General features: G+C 46.2%; 1 protein-coding gene across 6 annotated transcripts in view; it reads left to right on the top strand.

Moving 5' to 3' along the window:
* Positions 1-24466, top strand: part of CCDC62 (coiled-coil domain containing 62) — a 167584-nt gene that overhangs the window by 101755 nt on the left and 41363 nt on the right. For 4 of the 6 annotated variants that reach the window (XM_078666175.1, XM_078666171.1, XM_078666173.1 and 1 more), the window contains exon 12: positions 23928-24007. The exons of 1 other annotated variant lie outside the window; for it this stretch is intronic. In XM_078666175.1, coding sequence (XP_078522301.1) covers positions 23928-24005 — 78 coding nt within the window. In that variant the 3' untranslated portion in view covers positions 24006-24007. Of the gene's footprint in view, positions 1-23927; positions 24012-24466 lie in introns of all 6 variants that reach the window. One more of the 6 variants, XM_078666172.1, reaches the window with a different exon arrangement.

The following is a 24466-nucleotide window of genomic DNA, read 5'->3' on the forward strand; positions in this document are numbered from 1 at the left end:
CTGATGACTGAGCATGAATTGGCAGCATTATAAAAATTGACCATACCAAGCATACAGTTTTCACCTGTTAAAATTAGACCGATAATGCCAGAGTTACTAGTTATGGCTCTGCAAGTTTTACACGATAACGCAACAGAGATGAACGTCACCAATCCCCCCTTTGGTCTTCCCCTAGTTGTAGCTGTTGCAGGGACATAAAATGCTTTATAACCTTCCAGAAAATAGTTACATTCAACTGAACAGGTCTCCTGCAAACAGATAACCTGAAACTGCTTAATGTAGATAATCCAGTTACGGTCCTCCATTTTAGCACCCAACCCGGGAATGTTCCAAGAAATTACATTGTTCCCATTCAGTTTTACCCGTGTGCTTTCCTCATGTCCCATTTCATTCAAAGTCTCTGTTACTTGTCCATCAGATACCTCATGTCAATCGCACGCCTCCAAGCCTGAGAGTGAATCAAATCTATTCTGTGTTGCAACATTGAACCCATTCATGCCAAGGTTATCAACATTGTACCGAAATGCAACATCAAAAACCGGAGGCTGAGTAGAGATAAATGGACCAATTTTCCCACGATGAGGAGAGTTTTGAATAAGATGGGTATAAAAGTAACCAAGGGGACGTAAACACACACTGTTTGCATTCTGAATTAGAGAGGCTGCTCTTAATAAAACTGTAGCCACATGCTGGGGATGTTTAAAGTTAACTACGACACAATTCCCACTAGATGTTTTTAAAAACGGGCCAATCCAATTAACTCTTCGCGTTGACAAAATTTGATCAGAATATGCAATTGGAAAGCCACATTTACTATTCAGCCATGATACCGTTTTATTTTTTAATGAGGCATGAGATTCCTCAAATGGCTGACCTGAATGGAAATCAATGGGCGGCACATTTGTTAAAACAGCCACATAAGGTGCGCAACCAGGGGGAAGATTGATGTAACGACTTTTCTTAACTTGTCTGGTTACCGGGTTGCCCTCGGGATTTAATATAGCCTGTTTTTCCTTACCAGTTGTAGATGTAGAGCTAAGTGGTGCAGATTCAATTACAACAATTTTCTGATTATTCTCCTGCTGACCAGAAGTCCTACCAATACCTAGGCCATCTCTACTATGGCCCTTCTCTACAGCCTTCGGTTTTGCGGCTGAGGTAGATGACAAGTGTGTTTTAATCAATGTGCCTAGTCTATTGACTTCTAGGGCCACACTATCCAGCTTAGCTGTCAAAGGTTTCATTAATTCTAATAACTTAGCCTCAAGTTTTTCTTCGAGTGTGCTAATCAATAATGCAAATTGCTCCAGATTAGTATTTATGCCAGCTACGCTATTACCTTCATATGAATCTTGTTCACTAACATGGCTTTTTGGCACTTGTTTCGCTATTTCTACTCGTTTCTTCCCATGCTTCCCCCCGCGTTTAGTCAGTGGTTTTCTAAATGATCTCACTGGTCTGGGGGAGGAGGAAGGGGAAGACAAAGACTGATCTAAAGTCTCAGTAGATATGTGGGAGATATTATCTTGTAAGTCAGCATGAACCTGCGCTTCAACCGCTATAACAGACCTATAACAGACCTATTGTTCACTTCTGGTACATCAACTATAACTAGGTCAGTAACTGATAACGGTATATCATCTTCAACCAGCCGATCACTTCCACGACCTAATGAAGCCCTACGTTCGCTATTAATCTGTGTAACCTTTTTAACCAGATAATTATCCATAGTACCTAACCCAGGTGTGGTCCTATCTAGCCTTGCTTTAGACATTGTCAATGAGATGGGGATACAACAAACTCCAAAAGCAATTTACCACTTGCAACAATGAATGAAAATAATATCTCACTTAAAAGAACAAGTTCCTGAATGAAAAATCAAGGTCCGTGGCCCAGCCCGGCCTCCTCTGAAGCGAAGCGGGGCAAACGCTGTTTTAAGGCGCCTCCTGGCGCTTGCGGTGCACGTGTAAGCAGCGCCGCCGCTGAGGCAGCCGGGAATTGTAGTCCCGGGGCGGCGGCGCGGTCCAAGCTGGTCGTGACTCCTGTCGGTGGCGGCAACGCTGGAGGCTACCTCACCTCACCCTCGCAGCTTCAGGCAAGTGTCCCCCCGCTCCGCCGGGCAAACGCTGTTTTAAGGCGCCTCCTGGCGCTTGCGGTGCACGTGTAAGCAGCGGCGCCGCTGAGGCAGCCGGGAATTGTAGTCCCGGGGCGCCGGCGCGGTCCAAGCTGGTCGTGACTCCTGGCGGTGGCGGCAACGCTGGAGGCTACCTCACCTCACTCCCGCAGCTTCAGCAAGTATATAATTGAATGGCACAAAACAGACAACTACACGCTATATAGTATTTCACAACAGACACAGGTGAGATAATGGCATGGGAAGATGTTTTTACATTAGCAGCCGCTCCTGAGGTGGTCTTGTAGTTAGCAGCTCCTTCCAGTGGTTCTTTAAGGTCATCTTGGCTACCTGACAAGCCTGAAAAGGACTGTGTTGGATTCCCGGTCTACAGTAGAAGTGACCACTGTTTCAAAAATCTTTGCGATGGCAAGTACTTTGGACATTGGCGTTTTCAAGAAATTTGATGTCAGACAACTTTTTTTTAGTAGCGGGTTATGGTTACATGCTTTTGATTCTATGGAACTAGACCCGAGACTCACATCACCGAGTTTCGCTGGACCACTTCACCAAACCAGGAGCGTGACTGGCATCCTCATTGCCTCCAAGAGACAAGCGAGGCTGAAATGACCCTTACTTTGCCTCATTCCGATAGATGAATGGATCAATGTATACACAGCCTATATGATATTGCTGACTACAACATCAAGACACTAGGCCAGCTTATTACATGTCTGTCTATGACTCAACTGCAGTTCAGCATTAAATATTTCCCATACATCCATCCTCCAAATACACATGTATAAATAGAGGCTGGCTTTCTGACGGAGGATCTGATGAATGTACGCATGAGCAAATAATTGATGTTAGTTGAGTAGATACGTTTGATGGTTGGATGAATGTAATGATGAGCGACTAACTAATGTTAATTGACTAGATACTTTGATGGTTGAATGGAACAGAATTTAATACCTACTGATCTCCAAGCCGCACTGCTGAAATGACTTGTGATTTATTTTGATCTTTAGATCTTGCCCACTGAGCACTGACCTCTACACAACAAATATAGGAAACTAGAGCACGCATATGTTTTAAGAATTGCTGCGTTTATCAAAGTATAAAAGTAAACCATCAACTTAGTGGTAGAGCAACATAAGTAACTAGCTGGAGCATTCAGGGCAGGGGTCATGCTTGGCGAGAAGAGAGGACCCCGCAGGAAGCTAAAGATTTGTTTTTTCGAGTAGTCCCAGTAGGCCCTAGATTTGCCTAGAATCACACCTGCTCAGCGCCAGGACACTGTGCGATCTACAAAACTGCATAACATATCATAACTGCTGGAAGGGGAGGGTTGAACTCATAATGGGCCTGCTTCCGTTTCTGCTTTTCCCTCCTTTTCTGAGCAGCCGGTATTGAACAGCTGGTTTCCATTTGCATGAACAAAGCATGATGTCAGCGGCCCGGGACTGCTTAAAGTTGCCAACCAAAGGGGGAAACATTAGTAAGCAAGAGTCCGTTTTGTGAACGCAAGCATTTTTTGTTTTAGGTTTATTACAGGACTTCTGAAGAAAAGCTCGGTATGATCAGTAACAAACTTTTTTTTTAACAAAGAACACGCTGTGTAAAAACACGTGTGTGCGCACGGTCGCGCAGTACAATAATGAACACATTATGCCATTCAGCTCCGGTGTTTGCAGCTGTGGTGACTGGCTGGCCCTAAACGTCGGCTGAAAGCGGAATTCAAGAAGCCTGGCTTAACTGTGAATCATAAATACTACACAAACAGTGTCTCGAGGGCCGCTCCTCATCATATTGGCCTTAACCGAGGGAAGTGAGCAAGTCATTAGGGGGTTTTAAGTTCAGAAAAGTTTTTAAAAATGGAAGCCAGGATGTGCAAGACTTGCATTCACTGAAAGTGTTTAAAACATAATTAATGAATGCCATCCTATTCCCAAAGTTAATTAGCAATTATTGGTTTGCCTTGTAAGGGGAGGGGCTCGAGAGCCTGGTGTTTTTGTTTTCCCAGAGACACTGAACTGGCCGGCCTTTCATGCAGGAGGCAGAGTGTGCAAACAGGACGGTGTGACCCAGCTCTACGTGGTACGTGAAGGCGAGGAAGGAATGTGGGCCGTGCAGGGAGTGGAAGTCCTGTGAAGGAATGTCGGGGAGTAGCCAGGGCCACACATGAGAGCAAAGGGGAAGCCTGTGGGGGTGGGCGAGGAAGTGACTTAGGACGTGTGAACTGGGCACTGGATGAAACGGTGGAGGGGCGCTGCAGAGTGGCGAGGGCAGCGCATGGGAGGAGTTGTTAAAGGGATGGCACTGGGTAAGAGTGTAGGCGTGTGACTGCGACGGGCGGAGGAGGGCGCATTAGAACAGAGTCAGTACAAGTCTGGAACAGAGCAACAGGTCAGGCGGGCTGGGCGGAGGAGGCACCGACTTACCCAGGGGGGCAGCTCCGCTGTGGAGATGCGGAGCTTCACCGACTTCTCCTCATCCTCCAGGAAGGCCAGGGCCCGTGAGAGCCGGGAGCCCTTGGCCAGCTTGTTCTTCCGGCACCAGAAGAAGACGGCCAGGGCGACCAGCAGCCAGCTGAAGCTCAGCCCCAGGTAGCCCAGCATGTACACGGGCAGGATGAGCGCGAAGGTCTTGCCGAACCGGGCGCCATCTTCGGAGGAATGCCAAAAACCAACCTTGGCGAAAAAAAAAAATAACATCCGCCCACCGCCGCAATGACGATCGCAAGGGGGCGGAGAGGGAAAAAATGTACGGAACGCCCACGAATCGCCTCGGAAAATGACGGACAGATCTCTCTTCCAATGGCTAGCCTCCATTTATGGAGCTAGCCAATGGAAGTGAGAGGCGGAACAAAGGCACATACTGTTCCAACATAAGATTTCGCCTGCGCGAACGCTGCTGCGCAGCGGACACCAGGCGAAACCTAAAAAGGAGCGACAGGGTTAGAGCACGTAGGATGATGGGTGAGCAATGTAGAGTGTGGAGCAGAAAAGAGCTGATATTGGTGACTATTCGTAGGAAGAATAGCAAAAAAACAAATCTGTTTTAGTAACCTAGCCATTTATGAAGTTTATTTATCAACCATGGAATTTCCATTGAGAGAAACAAATGTGAGAATGGATTAATCAACTTGGATTTCTAATGTTTTTTGTCAAACTTACGTACATCTATCTAAGTCTACACCCTCATGCTTAAATGTACTTCATGAAAGGGAGAGGTTGAAATCGAGCTCAGTCGTGTGTCGTTTGATTGATCGATTCATTGATTGATTGAGCCGAAACCCTCTGCCGAGCCTGTACATCATGAAGGTCAGAGGTTGAACCCCACACACATTAGCCACATGATTAACCTAAATGATGACGAGTGGCAATCGGTGGCATGTGCAGCCTGTGGATGAATATTTCTTGCACTAAGCTCCCAGTTATGAGCCGCTCAGCCCAATCATGGCTGGCCCAGTATTCCCAGGTGCAGGATTGGCTGGAAAATCTGTCTGGTAAAATTGCATGAGGCTATGACTGCAATTGCAGCCAAGCCTTAACACACAGTCATTGTTGTCCCTTTTCTCTTGCATGACTCTACTTCCCTTTCCCTTTCCTACTCTTTCAACTCTCCCTTCCTCCTTTGCTACATTTCAGCCCTCTCCCCCCTCACACACACACACATTTAGATTCAAAGGTGTTTGTTAATCCACACGAAACTGGGAATAACAAGCGGAATTCCACTCAGTACAACTGCGTCTGTGCAGTAATTCACCCACAATAACAGGCTTTCCATGAAGAAATTCCAGGTGGGAAGGATAGTTTCTACTGCCCAGGATTCCCTCATTGAGTTCCTCTACACTCCTAAACAGGACCTAGATGGGCAAATGATTTGATGATACCTGTCCTATATGAATGAGTGTACTTGGCAAACTGTCCTGCTCCTTTATTCATTCTGTGCAATTCGTGGTAGTCTTTGGGAAGCTCAGTGGCAGAGCATTGTTATGCCTGCAATGTTGTGGTAATGGCATTCGCATAGCATCCATGTGATACAGTAGCACTTTCCATATGTACCCCTTTTGTGCAGCATTCGAGGAACCATCCTTTGATTGTGTTTGCTGATTGTTGTTGTTTGGTTGCGTGAGATTAGGAGAACATTTTGTTCAGTTTAGTTAAAAACTGATTTGTCTGAGTCAAGCTGAAAGTAAAATGATTTAAATTTAGGAAGAGGTTTGTAGAGTTTTGTGTGAGAGCCAAAGGACTTTCCCACTTTTCTCGTAGGGGTCTTGTTCATTGCTCAGTTAAAGCTTAGCGGTACCATCACAGTCCAGGTCAATGTCTTGTGAGATTTTATACATGTGAGGTTTTGTTATGTTTATGCCAGTTTTATATACATGTTTCTAGAGTGTATGTAGGTGTGATGTGCTACAGTAACTTTAATTTAGCCACCCTTGGACTGTGTATACCTTTGGAGCCATGTTGTGCGCATGATGGCGAAACGGTTTCATCTAGCTTGAGTAGGTAGGTAATACTGGAACTGTGGTGCATGGTCTTTGTGTTTTTGATGGGTATGGAGAGCTGAATCCCAGTTATGTGTGATTCGAACAGTGTTGGATGCATGTAGTAAAGACTGTCTATAATGAACTGATTTATTATTTACCTTATTTCAGCTCAGCCTTGGTCTCAAACCTAGCCATAACCTTCCTACCCTCACAGCCCGCATTGATCTACAGCAAATTGCTTATTTCTGATTTTCATGTGTGTGCCTGTGACTAGCTCATTTCCCAAACATATGGCATTTCTTCTGCCGTCCAATATCACCTGGGGAAGGTACCTTTCATTACTTGTGAGGATTGGACGTTTTTAAACTGTAGATCCAATTTACAGTCTTCATAGCACGGTCTTCTGTTAGCAACTTCCTCCTCTTATCTCTTTTCTATTTCAGTAACTTGCTAGCCTGACTGGAGTGTGCATTAGTTAAACAAATACTGTTGTGCAAATAACAGTGACCCATGAGCAGGCCCTAGAATTTGTTTTACTCTTGCCTGTTTAGGTGTGCTTTCACAGCTACTACATGTTTCAACATCACATATAGTGCTCAAAGCCCACACTCCTATCACCAAGGGGATTGGTTCTGATCCTTGTACTTCCACATTGTTAGGCGCTGTGTTTTTCAAATTTGGATTGCTGTTAGTGTAACATGGCACAGGAAGGGATTATCAGCCTGATTCATCAAGCTAAATTGCACTCGCAAAGGGCAAGATTCTCAGAATCTTGCCTTTTGCGAGTGCAATTTTTGCATTTGGGATTCATCATCCCAAATGCAAAAATCGCTATTTAAGAATTCGCATATTTGCGAGGAATTGGATTTAAGGAATCTCTAATAGAGATTCCTTAAATGCAATTCATCAACCAATTAGAAATTGCGAAATTGCAATATTTGGTCGCAATTTACCACCAAGTCTGACTTGGTGGTAAATTGCGAAAATAGTGTAAAAAGCACTTAAGTGCATTTTTTTCTTTTGCATGTTACACACACACGTCCTTTGGACATGTGTGTGCGCAACACCTGTTCAAATGTGCATTTAAGGGGTGCTACAGGGTGTCCTTTGGACACCCCTGGCACCCTTCAAATCGCTATCTTATTTGCGAGTAGCAAATTGCTAATCGCAAATAAGGAATACTCCCCATTCATTCCTATGGGCCTTTTGGCCCATAGGAATGAATGGGGAGTTTTTCCTTATTTGCGATTAGCAATTTGCTACTCGCAAATAAGGAATGTTCAGGAATCGCTATTTATTTAGCAATTCCTACATGAATACCGTTTTGCGAGTCCTTAATAGCGAATCGCTATGATTCGCTATTGGGGGCTCGCAAAACGGCCCCTTGATGAATCAGGCTGTTAGTGACTTTAAATCTGTCCACAGAAAATGTCAAAAGAAAAAAAATTATTCGTAAACAAAGATAACCAATTTGCTAGAAATTAAACTCTCACAATAGAGAAATGAATTTCGAACAAAAGATTGTAAAAAATTATTAGCCGCACAAAATAACTCCCTCATATTCTAAAAGTGAAATGCTGAAGATAAAATCCCTAAATTCAATTTCTGGCAAATTAATATTTCCTTAATATTTCTCTAATCTGCTACTTAAAAAAAAGTTTGTATATTCGATCAGCCCCACCCGCACACATAAGTAGAATCCAGCATCCTCTATGTTTTTTTGCCACTTTGCTGACTGAAGATAGATGTAGCCTTAGGAGTGAAATGAGTGGAAATTTCAGGCGCCAGGCAAGAGGTACAAAGACAAATCAAAACTAAGGGAACCCTCCTAAACTAGAAAATAGAGTAAGGCAGGAACTATAACATGATCAGTGCAAAGTCTAAAACCTACGTAGTCAAGGCAGGAAAGCAAGACCAGTTATCAGGAGCAGTTTTAGCTAGTGAAATTTGGTACTGATGAAGTTGCAGAGACACTGACGTTCTGTAAGTGCACCTTTTTAAAGGCCTTTCCTTGATTACCAATTAGTGTCCGTTGTTAATGTTACATTCATTGTTTAATTCAAAAAAGGTTATTAGGATATTTTAAAATAGAAAAGATTTTGTTTTTTGAAAAAAACTTTTAACGTTAAATTAAATGTATTTATATTTTAACTAGTTTACATAATTTCATTCAACAATCTTTCCTATGGGGTTTTATTTTAAGTCTCTACCTCCATTATTTTCTGTCTGAGGGTGTTGCAGTACCAGTGATTTTCCATATGTGTTGCTTGAATTTTTCCTTTTCTGAGTTGGAGTACATCTACTACTATTTTGGTATTTATTGGCTGTTTGTGAGTAGCAATGGGATTACTATTTTGTGGTTGGGTGCATTCCATTAAGTAGTAAGAATGCCCTCTTTTCCAGCCACTCCCCATGGTCCCTATTATATTTACTACTAAGGGCCTGATTCCTATGCAGTCTGAGCCGTTCCGACCACATTGGAATGTCCCGTTCGAATTTCTTTCCGACTGACCCATTTTGATGGGATCGGTCGGAAAGGAATCTGAACCGGATTTCCGAATAGCCTCCGACTGGCTTGGAGAGCCGTTCGGAATGCATTCTCCCATTGTAAAGAATAGGATTGCATCCTACTTGCTGGGCTGGAACCGACGACAGGAGGTGGTTCGGTTCCAGTTCCCAAACGATGTCAGACTGACTCTGGTCAGTCCGACATAGTTTACTATGTAGTAAACGTACATGATTGAGGATCTCCCCCTAAAAAAGATAGGTGAGGTGGCAGAGGAGACTTAAACTCATAGATTTATGAATTGCATTTTGTTGTAAGAGTAGTACTACTGTAATACTACTTTACATTCTACAAAATGCAGTTTGTGAACCAGGTCCTAAGAGTTCAAGATGACTACACCTGCTCAGGAACATAAACAGGATCATAAACTTTAAACAAAATATCTCAGAATAGGCACGATAGTGAAGTTACCAGCTGGTCGTAAGAAATATCCTGAAGGACCTGCAAAGCTATTAAAAGCTGCCAGCTTACTGAAAATCACAAACTAACCCCTCTCTCACACCTCTTCATTCATCACACTGGTAAATGCTGCGTTCTAGAACACGATGACAGCACCTCATGGTCATCATGCATGACATGGAAACACTTCTCACATAGGATCAAAACAAATACAACACACTTCTAAACCCAAACCCACATGGTGTAGGGTGCTACCTATGTAGGCAAGCATTTCTGCGCCCCACATAGGGGTTGTTAGCACTATATAAATATTGCAATACAATACATTAAACACAGAGCCTGCTTCCGAACAGTGCTCCCACTTGCTGCATATTGACACCCTCTCCTGCTTCTTAAGGCGCATAGGTTCAGGCAGTTCGAAGTTTCACGCCTCTGCTCAAGACCAATTTTAGAAGGTTAATGCTGGTCATCGATCATGACACTTATTTGCCCCTGGTCAGTCCACCATCTCACCTGCTCATTCTTAGTTCAGCTGGTGATGGTCTTGGCAATATCCCTGTGCATCTCACCAGCTACATTAATCACCGTAGCCCCCAAAGCATCCTAAAAACAACACCCACAGCATGAAAAGTAAACGTTATCACAATGAGCATATAGCATCCGGCACTCATCTAACTGCCCACTGGAAAAGAGTGTCTGGGGCAATCCAATGTGGCCAAGGACCGACTTCTCCCTCCATGGCATGCAGGAGAGGCAAGGCTTCGAAGGTTTTCATTGCAAACATAAATTAAGGGAGATGGATGACGGGAAGTGGGACGAATGTACTTGTCTACCGTAGGCAGCAGTGTTTGATTCATGTCAACAGTTCAGGCACTAATCACCCAAATAGGTTTACTAAAATAAACTTACAAGTCAAGTAATGAGTCCATTCAGTGGTTTATGTGATGAATTCTTGCCTGTTGGCTTTTGCTATAAAACGTAAGTGGCCCATATAACGCTCAGACTATAAACATTCAGATAAAATTAAGTAAAATACATCTTTCTGACAATGGATAGCTATAAAACAGACTAAAAAGTGCCCGAATCAAGCACGCTGCAATGGGACAGACTCCCCTTCTCCCGCTCCTCTATAGTTCCGACTCCTTGGAGCCGTTGCCTTCGGCAAGTAAAGTGGTCATACAGCTCTGGCAGGACACGGTCAAACAGATGGGGTGGCGCGGGACACTAACTCAAACACCTCCCCTGTGTAACGGTACCATTCTTCGTCCGGTGGCAGCCTTGCAGGGTTTCCGTGGGTGGGACTTGGTGGGGATCTCGACCCTGAGATATGTGATTTGGGGTACTACACTGAAATCATTCCTGCAACTCCAAGTTGATTTTCAACTACATAAGACCCAGTTCTATAAATATTTCCAACTCCACCATGCTTTGACACCCCGCCCCCCTCCCGGATCCAAACCCTGGAGTCAAAACCTGTCGAACACCGACAACTCACACCCAGACCACCCTCGACAAGACCTGATGCGCGTGGCAGGAGGACATTCCCGATCTGACCGACGACGGTACCGTATCACACAATTCAAGTAGCTACACCGCTCGTATTATACCCGAACCAGACACTGGAAGATGAGCGCCATCCAATTCCCTACATGCTTACGATGCCACAGAGAAGAAGGGACATTTTCTATACAGTCTGGAGCTGCTCCGCGTTGCAACCCTTCTGGCGCAGGGTATCCTCTTGCCTCAGTAGTGTACTATCATGTGAACTCCCATATGGCCCGCGACTCTTCCTCTTCCATAGTACGGATGAGATAGGGGGCAATAAATATAAACCGCTTTTACTCTTTTTGGCCCTTACTATCGCCAAACGCCACATGCACAGTTATGGAAAGGGACTCCGCCCAGACTTTAGATAAGTGGAAAGCAGAGCTAGGTAAATGTATGGGTGCGGAGATTGCAGTATTTTTTGCACATGGTTGCCCCCATAAGCACCGGAAGAGCTGGACTCGCTGGGCAATGTATAGTGGGACCGAGCTCCCTCCTCTACCATCCCCAGACCCCTAACCGAAATCACCACATAGGTATATTCTTCTAGACATAATTACTCCACACTATGCAATTGTTTGTCATTCTGCGAACATATCTTGGATATGAATACATGAGTCTGGAATTCTCTGCATTTTGTTTTGGTGGTGTTAAAACCTGTTTCGGGTCGGGGACAATCGATATTTGCCCGGCGGTATTGCCTCTGTGACCCTCTAGTTATTTAATCAATGAAGAGGCAGGCGCTGGAGACTGGAAAGCAGGGAACAAGGTTTTTATTTTCTCCGGAGGAGAACACAACGAAACGGACAGAAGGTATCGTTCTGAGGTGCTCTAACTGCATCCCTGAGGCCTGGCCTCTTATACACAAGTTTATCTTTTTATTGCATGTAACATATTCTCGTCGATACTTTGATGTACAGAAAGACATCCTCAGATCCCCCTTTGGGCCCGTTCCCACACACATTTACAGTTGAAGTCCCCACCCTAGTCACAACAGGTGATGAGTATCACGCAGCTGGATATTCCGCCGATTCACGGAATGTGGGGGGTTTGATCGGATCTCATGGAGTGGGGGCTTTGATCAACCCGGGGATCCTTTGATGGGGGAAGCTTTCTATTGTACGGGGAGGGGCAAGGAATGGTATCGGCAGAGCTGGGTGTCGGCCTGGGAACGGGGAAGACAAAACGGGCACACAGGGAGACAAGGGGGTTTGCATCTAAGGGCCGGAGATCATGAAAGGGAAGCAGGGAGGTGTCGCGCTGGGAACAGGATGAGGGCCTGGGGCAGAGCAGCGCCGAAGAGGGGTTTATGACTCAAGGCAGGTGCAAGCAGGGGGTGGTCAGCGTGCAGGCTTAGTGAAGGCGAAGGGCTATGTCAGGGGCCAGCAGCATGCAAAAGGGTTCGCTCTGATCGGGGCATCTTAAAAAATGGCGGGCGCGCACGACAAAGGTGTGGCATCAGGGGAAGAGGCAAGATGGCGCAGATAATGTTCACCAAAACGTACTAATTTTCAACAGTCCTCCCTTTAACATATTCAAGACATCTTGCTGGTTCATTGTCTACTCGGTTCTATTGTGGTGGGCATGAGAAAGAAAACGGCAGGAACCTTGGATGAAAAGAGTTGTAAGCAATACATTTTAACATTTCTAGTTTTTAGGAGGTGGGCCTATTTGATAAACTTTGATCAATTTGTTTAGCAGGAAAGTCATAGGAATGTAATACAAAAACGATTCTGTAGCGAGAGCAGCAAGCATATTTCATACTGGCAGGTTATTACATATATATCAGGTTCGGATTGGAGCATGATCAATACGATGGCGGCTGGGAGAGAAATGAGGTCTAGCAGAAACGGCGATTGGGGATGTCAAATGTTCGAAGTTTATCGAGTTCTCATCATTCTTTGTTGCCTTTCGTTGGCGCTGTTGAGCACCGGCGGTGGAGCTACAAGTCCAGCTCTGTTCTAAGTTCTGCGTTGCAGGGCACGACCCTTTCCTCGCGTTTCTGGTCGGAAAGGTCCTTATCACCCTGTGTCCTTTGAGGTGATTGTCAGAAAGTTCAGATGGAAGAAGAGCGTACAAAACAGTCCATAGGGTAGGTCAGAGGAAAAGGGGGATGGAGCAAGGCCAAATTAGGAACAAACTAGGGGAACGAGAGACTTCAAACAGGCGGGCGTGTGACCGAATTCAGAGAGCGGGGACTTGTCGACAGACACTGGACATCGAGCAGGGGCATCAGGTCGACCCTTTCTTCTCATGTTGTCGAAAACAGTGCCTCGTCCTGCAGCTCTTTTCTGTCGTGGTCTCGCCTTGGCTAATGTCGCAGGTGTTCCTTAGTCTGCAGTCAGGCCTCGTGCTCCCACATCCGGTCCTTCTCTCCTCCAACAGCAGTACCCTTAAACAAGTTTGAAAAGACAGTCTTTAGAGAATTTGCAGATGAAGATAATTAAAAAGTCTATTTCTCTCCCAGCTCCAGGCAAAGAATGAAAAATGCCCGTTATATTAGTGTTCACAACTGGCATATGAATGACCGGTGACGGGCCTGTTGGATTTACTATGACTTTCCTTTACAATTATTTATCACAGTCACGACAGTTCATCTGATGGTGACCCACCTCCGTGAGACGGACCTGGCAAAGATATGCCGTTCTCTAGAGTTTTACATTTACAAAGGGGTACTGTGAGTCGTCAACATGGTACTACACAGGTATTTTGCTGAGAGACGAACATGGCTAAACATTTCCTTTCTATCGATGCATCCTGCCTCTCAACTACTACGGGGTTCATTTCGATGATTTCTTTACCTTGGACTAGTCTGTTAACCTTGTAAACCATCATTCTGGATCCTACGTAACCTTTTACAGCCCGATTACTTAATTAGGAAGGACAGGGGTTTTATGGGGAACAACCAGGGACATAGGAAACTTGTGGTAAGGGCATAAATCGACCCATCTCTCACAACCGGAAATGAGGGGTAGTTTCATAATTCCAGTTTTTGGGCGGCTGATACAGGGGAGGTAACAGGGGTGATCATTTTTCCGGTTTGGGTATTGCGACAATTCGGGGAGGGGAGGGTCGCGTATTCTGAGGTCCTTGTTTTATTCCATAGGAGCCGTTGACAGGTAGTTCCCTTAGTTCGGGTCAGATTAGGGAACCTCTGTCGTCTTACCTGTCCTTTCCCTTACGGCCCAACCTCGGTTCATTGACTTCCAGCGGAAAAGGAGAGGTAATGACGCGGCTTCAGGGTGATTGTATTAAAGACAAGTTTTTGTGCAAATACTGACGGTATTTGAAGCCAATTAGGTGGTGTGCTAGGGGTGGCAATCTGCCAATTTTGGGGCTAATCACTCGGAAGAGTGGGAGTGCAAAAATAGAGGGAGAGAGAGAGAGAGAGAGAGAGAGAGAGAGAGAGAGAGAGAGAGAGAGAGAGAGAGAGAGAGAGAGAGAGAGAGAGAGAGAGAGAGAGAGAGAGAGAGAGAGAGAGAGAGAGAGAGAGAGAGAGAGAGAGAGAGAGAGAGAGAGAGAGAGAGAGAGAGAGAGAGAGAGAGAGAGAGAGAGAGAGAGAGAGAGAGAGAGAGAGAGAGAGCGCAACGGCAGGCTTAATAGTACACGTGCAACAGAGAGGGTGGCAGTGTATTCAAGAAAGGCTATTTAGTGCATTACACAGTAGAGGGCATTCACGGGTCTGCGTTAGAATCTTGTAATCATGCAGTTTGAGCATTAGACAGGGTAGAGGGGACGTGCCTTGAGAAAAAGGAAAGAAGAAAGGAGGTACCCTTTTGTCGCACTCCTCGCATTCTCGGTCCTTCGACCAGTTGGGTCGACGCCTCAGTCACACACACACATTCCCTCATAGTTTCGCATCATACGTGACATGGGTTCATTCGTCCGGTCTGGTTTAAGGGTGATCACTTTTTATCAGGTTGCGCTAATTTTCCGGGTTTGTTCGATACGTGAGTAGTTTGCAGGCGTGCTTAGACACCACCTTGCGGCGCTAGTCCGCTTCGTGTATTAGACATGGCAAGGCTTCAGATCTTCGCCACACCTCGGCTGTAATCTCTGATGTAACCTGCAGAGGGAGGAAAAAAAGGGGGGTGGGGGAGACAGCATTCGCGCATACTCAAATACATGGATTCATAAGTCCTTTACTTACCTCTTACTCGTCTTTCCTCCTCGGGGCAGGGTCCCCGGGGATATGGTTTCTGGAGTCGAGGGGGGGGGGTAGTGTGTCCATATAGGTCGTGTGCGGGGAAACGTAAAAAGGAAACCAGAGGTGCTTAGTGCGAGGTATCTAGTCAAAGGATGTATCTCACTATCGGGATCCTTAAACCTCTTTCAACGCTGTGGCGTTCTAAGGTTCTTCGGTTCTTGGGTCAGCTCCGTTCCCTGATACTTTGGAACGTTGTACTTTATCACATTTACATTATTTCATTTCACCCTCCTTTTACATTCCCTCATTTACACCGTTCGTTTTACCCATCCTTGGAAGTCAAGGTCTTCCTCTACGCGAGAGTTCACGAGTCAGTCGCGTACTTTGAAGGCGGAGTGTCGTGTTGTCGATCCGATCCGTCCTCCAGGGCTGGGCAACCATCTTCTTTTAACCTTAAAGAGAGAGCAGAGTAGGGTGCACAGAAAAGAACTTTCCCACCGACCCCACATTTTTTTTTTAAAATAAAGCATGCAATACCCGTCCATAGTTTCAAAAACTTTATTTTGCAAAATCATTTCAGCATGAGGATTATGAGGGTGCGGTCGTATTTGGCCGGTCGTGGCAATGGCTAAAGTGCGTACAGTGGGGGGTGTCGTTTGCAGCAATAAAAACATCGGAAAGTTTTACTCATTCATTTGTAAGAGACTAAAACGTCTATTAATTGGCTGGGGGTTCGGGGGCATTTATTTTCATAATTTAGAAGCATAATCATAATAGTGGTAATCAGATTTCCTATATGCATACCGTACGTGAGCGTCGTAAATGAGGTTTACATCAGTTATAAAAATATAATACATTGTACATTTGTAATCAACATTTGTAACGGGGATCCTTTCATACTGTTCGTCGAGTGAGTTCTCCTTGTCTTTTCTAGCCAAGTGTACAAAGGATCATATAAAATCTCAGAACATCAAGTTTATATTAGTGCGAAGGAACACCACGAGGTGTTCGTAAGTTCCGATTGATACCAGCGCCATTTTGGGCGGGGCCGGCTCAGTCCGGAAGCAGCATCAGGGGGAAATGTTTCCCATTACTGGCAGTTTGGACCAGAGTCCTTTTCGGCAGTTCTAGAATTCATGCTAACAGAAGGAGTGGCAATGTCATGTTTGTTTCGTTGGCGATCAAGGCAGCCGTCCCTTACCGGAAGCCTGCAGAGGCCGAAGGTTCCGCCGGGGACCTTTGTAGGATCTTCAAGGCTGCGGAGATGCTGTCGGAGATGGGGGCTCGTGCTCCAGGGGGCAAATGTTCGAGTTATATTGCTGGTCAAAGTTACTCTAGTGGCCGGGGCCCACCTTCCAGCGGACCCAGACGCCATTTTGAGGCCCTACAGGGGCCACTCTCGTCGAGTTTGCAAGAGTGGGAGAGATCCTTCGGAGTGAAAGGAAGAGGTCCCTGTTGTGTGAAAGCGGGACGTTCAGCTGGGGTGCAGCTGTGATGCCCCCACCTGGGGGGGGGGCGAGGGAGACTCGTTCGCATCGTCTCCTTCTCCCGGTGCACTCCATGCCGCTTCTTTTCATCGCCCCGCATGAAGGTCTCTCCACATCCGGTGTCTCCCAAGTCCTGTGCTCAGCGCTGTGGGAGTATGGCCACCTGTGGCGCGCATTCGGCGCGGTACGAGTATCAGTGCAGTCATTGCAGGTTCGGTGTTCCGAAAATATGGCCACCATTGCACGTTCGGTGCTGCGCAAGTACTGGGGTGCCACCATGGTGTGTTCGGTGCTGTGGAAGTATTGGCACCATCGCCTGACTGGGGGTGTTCGGCGTTGGGCCGGGGGCTGGGAGACCTCCTATCGGTGGAGGTGGGAGAGGCTCGTCCGCGTCGCCTCTCCCTCCCAGCCCAACTTGGACAAATTGTTGTGGAGGTACGTGCAGGACATCCCGCCGTCCAGAGCTGCTGCGGCTGTTACGGAAGAGAAAAGGAAAAAAAAGGTGCCCCGTTCTCCTCTGGACATGTGGCGGGACTACTTAAGTCTATCCAGGCCCGTTGCGGCTGGCTGAGGAGACATGTGGCGGGACTACCTACAACTGCCCGGGCTGCTGGCTCCTGCCTCTCCTCCGGCTCCCCCATACGTTAAGATTTCCTGACCAAGAGTTGGCGGCCGGGCCCGCCTTATATGGGTTGCCGTTGGTTGGGCGTAGCCGTAACCCTGCCCTACTTTGGAAGGTTCCAGAATGGGGGGGGCGAATGTTCTGTTTGACTTTCATTTTCTACAGTTTACCGTTATTATTCCTTGTTTGTTGTGCTAAATTAAAAGTTCTAGTTCATTAATGGTCTACGGATTTTGTTTTACCATTTCTTTCTTTCCAGGTTGCTTTTATGCTAAGTTTCTGCTAACAGAGGTTGAGTAACACGGAAACACGTGTAGAGGGATGACGCAGATTTGTACATTACATACACACAAACTCAGACGGGGGGCAGTACAAGTACGACATACAAAGACCCAAGACGAATATAAAACAGTTATTGGTTATAATTATCTCTTTCCGTCTGTGAATTTGAAACGAGGCTGGATTCCCGTCTTGTCGTTGCCCGACCTAGGAGAACTTGAGCATGCCGCTGAAATTGTCCTGGCGAAATCTGTGCCATCGGGCATAATCAAACGTGGTGGTTCTGTCTGGTCTGTCTATGTAAGTCGGGTTCTTCTTTGTCTCGCGCTTTTTCTCGTACTGCCGGTCTGTCGTTCCTGTCGGCCCTTTGCCTTTACTCACGCTCAGTAGAGTCGGGCATTGGGCTTTCCAGTGTCCGACATACCTACAAAAAGCGCATTGGTCTGGCCCTAAGTCTGGTCGTCTTTTGCATAGTGTCGGGGGATAAGTCGTGGGTAGCGATGTCCTGGGGTTGTCCTGTCGGTACATTTCTCTACTTGGTTTGTCCTCGTCTTTTCTCTGTCGTTGCATAGCCTCTCTGCGCCACATACCGAGACTGTCGAGCATAATTGGCGTTGTCTTATTATTTCGAAGGGCTATTTCTAACGTTTCTATTTTATCAAGGTCAAAGGATCCTGCCAGTGGCCACTGTTTGTCTTGACTCTCTTCGGTATACCTGTGCCACAATTTATTATAGGCTATGGTGACTAATCCATAGTTTATGAACATGTCCTTATTAGGGGTGCCTTCTAGTGGAGCTATATGGTCCACCTCTAATACACGGTCCGGGCTAAACAGGCTATTAATCAGTGGGGAGAAGACAGACATGACGGCTCGTAACGAGGGACTAAAAAGTCAGCACTGCCTATCTTATCACTAGGTGCAAAGACTGGACAGAATATTTCTATTCAACGTTGTTTGCAGGCAGTGAATACCTCATGGATCAAAAAATAACAACAAAAAAAGACCAATAAATAACAATGGGGAGAATGAGTAGGTCCGCAAAGATCTGCGTTACCTACCCTTTTCACTATCTGCAAAAAGGGTGGTCTCTTCCCTGTTTGCAGACAGGGAATCTCCAGGAAACAATAGTTTTGCGAACAACAGTTCAGTTTCAAGTAATTATTGAGTGGGGGAGAAAAAATAAGCACGGCTGCTGCCCTACCTATCCTCCACTGCTTGCAAAGAGAGAGCCCGTTGTTTCTCCGTTTGTAGACAGTGAATCTCCAAATAAATAAAGAGCAATACTAGTATTTTTAAACAATCAAACAAACAAGCAATTATTTCGCAACTTGTCGTGATTACACGACCTTACCCGGACCATGTGGACAGTTTCTTGTCTTCCGAATCCAGCGCCCGATCGTCCTCTTTTTCTCGTATTTCTCACGGCACTCCTGATGGTCCCCAGTCAGGACCGTAGATCACTCGAGAGAGGTCTGTTCGGAACTAGTGAAGTTCGGATGATCGGCTGCCAGACGAGGGTCTATTGGGCAAGAGCTCGTCTGTTCGGAACTAGTGAAGTTCGGATGATCGGCTGCCAGACGAGGGTCTATTGGGCAAGAGCTCTCCCGATCGTTGCAGTCGTTCACTCTGTCGTCGGGACCTCTCCCACTGGATCCACGAGTCGCTGATGGGCCCCACGCTTGGGACGCCAATTGTTAAAACCTGTTTCGGGTCGGGGACAATCGATATTTGCCCGGCGGTATTGCCTCTGTGACCCTCTAGTTATTTAATCAATGAAGAGGCAGGCGCTGGAGACTGGAAAGCAGGGAACAAGGTTTTTATTTTCTCCGGAGGAGAACACAACGAAACGGACAGAAGGTATCGTTCTGAGGTGCTCTAACTGCATCCCTGAGGCCTGGCCTCTTATACACAAGTTTATCTTTTTATTGCATGTAACATATTCTCGTCGATACTTTGATGTACAGAAAGACATCCTCAGATCCCCCTTTGGGCCCGTTCCCACACACATTTACAGTTGAAGTCCCCACCCTAGTCACAACAGGTGATGAGTATCACGCAGCTGGATATTCCGCCGATTCACGGAATGTGGGGGGTTTGATCGGATCTCATGGAGTGGGGGCTTTGATCAACCCGGGGATCCTTTGATGGGGGAAGCTTTCTATTGTACGGGGAGGGGCAAGGAATGGTATCGGCAGAGCTGGGTGTCGGCCTGGGAACGGGGAAGACAAAACGGGCACACAGGGAGAAAAGGGGGTTTGCATCTAAGGGCCGGAGATCATGAAAGGGAAGCAGGGAGGTGTCGCGCTGGGAACAGGATGAGGGCCTGGGGCAGAGCAGCGCCGAAGAGGGGTTTATGACTCAAGGCAGGTGCAAGCAGGGGGTGGTCAGCGTGCAGGCTTAGTGAAGGCGAAGGGCTATGTCAGGGGCCAGCAGCATGCAAAAGGGTTCGCTCTGATCGGGGCATCTTAAAAAATGGCGGGCGCGCACGACAAAGGTGTGGCATCAGGGGAAGAGGCAAGATGGCGCAGATAATGTTCACCAAAACGTACTAATTTTCAACAGTGGTGTTTCCCTGCATGTTCACAGGTATTGCCAATTTTTTTAAATAATGGTATTCCTGTCCAATTTGCTTTCTTGCAGGTATTTGTAGGGCTATCCCAAATCTCACCTGGAATAACCAAATAAAAATGTGTTTAAAAAAAAAAATGTCTGAACAAGGAACTGCAGCTGTTGTGATAGGGAGACATGGACACTCCCCTGATGGCAATTTTATTAGTGAACCAAAAGGCAAGTCAGTTGTTTTGTGCAACCTAAACAAAGCCTCTATTATAGATGGAGAAACATTATGGTATTTTATACCATGTTCAAAAGAGGTTCTGGTAAAGTGCACGTCCTGACCAGATTTATTTGATTTATAAATTTGTATAGCGCACGAATGCCCAGGGGGCGTCTTTGCGCTAGAGTCGGCAGGACAGAGTGCTGCTGATATGGGATTAAGGCTTAATGAGTTAGAGAAGAGCCAGGTTTTCAGCGCTCTTCTAAAAGACATAAGCGATTTGCTGCTCTTTATCGAGATTGGAAGGAGGTTCCACGTTTTAGCTGTCCCTGGTAGGAAGCTTCTTCCCCAGCGTACCTGCTTGAACTTGGGTATTTGTAGAAGTTTTGAGTGGGTTGATCTTAAACTTCTGGCTGGCACATACCATTTCAAGTGAGTCCTCAAAAACGGTGGCCCTTTACCATGTAGGGCTTTGAAGGCAAGGCATTGTGATTGGAATGTAATCCTTTTGTCCACTAGGAGCCAGTGCAGGGCTCTTAATCTGTGGGAGACTGGCTCATATTTGGGGGTATCCAGTATTAATCTGGCTGCAGCATTCTGCAAACGCTGCAGTTTTTGTAAATACTGGGATTATATCCCCATGTATAGGGCATTACCCTAGTCCAGTTTGGAGAGAGCCAAGGCTGTAACAAGTGTTTTTAGAGCATCAGGTTGAATGAATGGACAGATTTTCCTGATAGTCTTCAAAATAACCCAGAAGTTAGAGGAAAACTTATTTATCAATCAATCAATCAATCAATCATAACACTTGTATAGCGCGCTACTCACCCGTGAGGGTCTCAAGGCGCTTGGGGGAAGGGGTCCGCTATTGCTCGAACAGCCAGGTCTTGAGTTGTCTCCTAAAGGCGAGATGGTCCTGGGTCAGTCGAAGGTGGATGGGGAGGGAGTTCCATGTCTTGGCTGCCAGGTAGGAGAAGGATCTGCCTCCGGCGGTGGCTCTTCGGATGCGTGGTACGGCTGCGAGGGCGAGGCTAGTAGATCGTAGCTGGCGGGTGGGCGTGTAGAAGGTCAGTCGGTCGTTGAGGTACTTGGGGCCCAGGTCGTGGAGAGACTTGTGTGCGTGGGTGAGGAGCCTGAACGTGAACCTCTTGTTGACGGGGAGCCAGTGCAGGTCCCTCAGGTGGCCGGAGATGTGGCTGCGTCGGGGGATGTCCAGGATGAGTCGGGCGGAGGCGTTCTGGATGCGTTGGAGTCTCCTCTGTAGCTTGGCTGTGTTTCCGGCGTAGAGGGTGTTTCCGTAGTCCAGTCGGCTGGTGACGAGTGCCTGGGTGACCGTCTTCCTGGTTTCGATCGGGATCCATCGGAAGATCTTGCGGAGCATGCGTAGGGTGTTGAAGTACGATGAGGAGACGGCGTTGACTTGTCTGGTCATCGAGAGGGAAGAGTCCAGGATGAAGCCCAGGTTGCGTGCGTGCGTGGTCTGTTGGCTTGGGAGCGGTGCCCAGGGCGGGAGGCCACCAGGAGTCGTCCCAGGCGGAGGGCGATGGTCCCAGGATGAGGACTTCCGTCTTGTCTGAGTTCAGTTTCAGGCGGCTGTTCTTCATCCACTCGGCGACGTCTTTCATCCCTTCGTGTAGGCTGGCTATCGAATGTCAATTTGTTATCAAAGACAACGCCTAGGTTCTTAACCTAAGGGAGTGGGATTGGGCATTCGCCCAGATTGGCAGGCCACCATCTAGGAGACCAAAAGGAAGAATTGGATCCTAGCAACATGACATCAGTTTTTTCTCCATTCAGATTCAGGCAATTGGACTGCAACCATATGGTTACCTGAGTCATGCAGTAATTGAAACGATCGGCTGTCTCCTCCATGTTATTTGAGACTGATGCCACCACCTGGGTGTCGTCAGCATAGTAGACCACCGAGAAACCACACAGCCTAATGATCGAGGCCAAAGGAGCCACATAAATATTGAAAAGTGTGGGGCTCAATGAGGAACCTTGTGGCACACCACACGGCAGTTTGAAAGACTTGGAAGCTGAGTCTCCCGGTTCTACTGAAAAAGTACTATCCGTTAGGTAGGGTGACAGTAGAGTGAGGGCGGTGTCTTGAATCCCCAGCTCCACTAGTCTGCCAGTTAGTATTTCATGGTTCACTGTGTGATAGGTCTTACAAAATCAAGGCGGCCTTCCCCCCTGCATCCAATATTGTTCTGAGTTCCTCTGCCACCATGACCAAAGCTGTCTCTGTTCTGTGATTCTCCCTGAAGCCATATCGTGAATGGTCCAGGAGGTCCTCAGCGGAGATAAAAGTTGCAAGCTGTGTATTAAGCTGTTTCTCCAGTACCTTAGATGGAAATGGAATCCTAGGCTTCTTAAGAGTCAAGGTACTTTTTCTTTTAACAGAGGCAGGACTGAGGATGTTTTTCAGGCATCTGGAAAGGCCTGACTGAATTATCTCCGTGAACGCTAGACTTAGTTGTTCACTTAGTATTTCTGGGAACAAATGTAAAACTTTAGGGGTACAGGGTTCTGATGGGTCTCCTGACTTAGTTGGATAATCGGTTTCACTAAGGGAGGAGAAAAGGAGAAATCTGTATTGGATGTACAGGTATCTGACCCTGGCTTAGTAAGCTTAAGCTTAGAGGAGGAGCGAGTGCTGTCCTTGAAGGTTTTGTACACTGTCTGGACTTTATTTATGAAAAACTGTCCCAGTGTGTTGCAGAATTCAGGGCTATTAGCCGTCAGAGATTTAGCTAGTAGATTGACTAGTTTTTTTACTGTAGCAAAAAGCTCTTTGCAGGAGTTCTGAGATTCCAGGTTTTATGTTGTAAAATATTTACTTTTTTCCTCTATAACCAGTTTCTTGTATACTGACCGTGTTTGTGCATATTCGGTTTTCTTAGCCTGATCGTAATTTACTATCGACTTTCTTACTGACCTTCTGCATGCTTGATTTTGTGCTTAAGTTTTTCCGTAAACCAAGGCTCAGAGGGCTTTTTCCTTCTGGAGATGAAGCTCTTTATTGCAGGGTTCTCTCAAATGTAAGGATCACTGAAAAGTAGGCACAGAGACCAAGAGTAATTGGCCATGGTCACGCAGTTTGGTCAATCTGAAAAAGCCGAATTGGACCTGAGTCAGGTCTCCTAATTAGTTTTTTTACCCCAACCACACTAAAGATTCTGATTGGCCTTGCTTCTACAGGTGATATACACTAATTTAATATGCAAATATCATCTACCTAGGACTGCGGTTTTTATTTAAAAGGTGGAAGTGTCCAGGCAATGCATGTCTGTTTTATATTGAGATGCACTGTTTAACCCTACATTTCGTAAATTACGGAATCTTGACTGCACAGAGCAGATCTTGGACATTAGTAGAGGACCAGAAAATTAATTTGGTTCCTACAGCTCCCGCAGTCTTGTAACATGTTATTCATAGACCTCTGTTCTCAGTTTCTTTCTTCAGCTTCATAGTTCTGTGTTCCTTCTACAGGCTGTAGAGGTCCCCCTGAAAACCCATCCACAAGATGTTGAACATTCCGGTGACAAGCCTCAAGCGTATTCTACATGATGGTGGGTAGGTGAAGTTGTCCATTCTTATTTCAGAGTGGTCCACATTATCAAAGAGTAGTTTCACTGTGAGGTTTAAATGTCAGAGCTGGAAGCTTTGAGAAGATGCGTCATGTTAGATTGAGCAAACTGGAATAGTACCAAAAATGTATCTGCCCTGCCTGGAAGACTAACAAGACTATTCAGCGCCAGGAGGCTCCTTTGGGAGTGACAGTTTGCGCTTTATAAATGCCACATTTCATTTCATTCATGTTCTGCTGCAGTGAGGCAAAGACGTTTTTTTTTATGTTCAGAATAATTTTATTGAATTTTGTTGATAATAACCACAATACAAAGACATTACAAAAAATAGTACAAATAATCGAAAATACCTCAGTAACATTACACAACCTACTTCATAAGAAGAAATTACAGTAGGTAAAGAAATTTCATATATGTAAATTAACATTAAAGGGGAAGGAA

This window comes from Lissotriton helveticus, chromosome 11 (assembly GCF_964261635.1).
Source record: "Lissotriton helveticus chromosome 11, aLisHel1.1, whole genome shotgun sequence".
Lineage (NCBI taxonomy): Eukaryota > Metazoa > Chordata > Amphibia > Caudata > Salamandridae > Lissotriton > Lissotriton helveticus.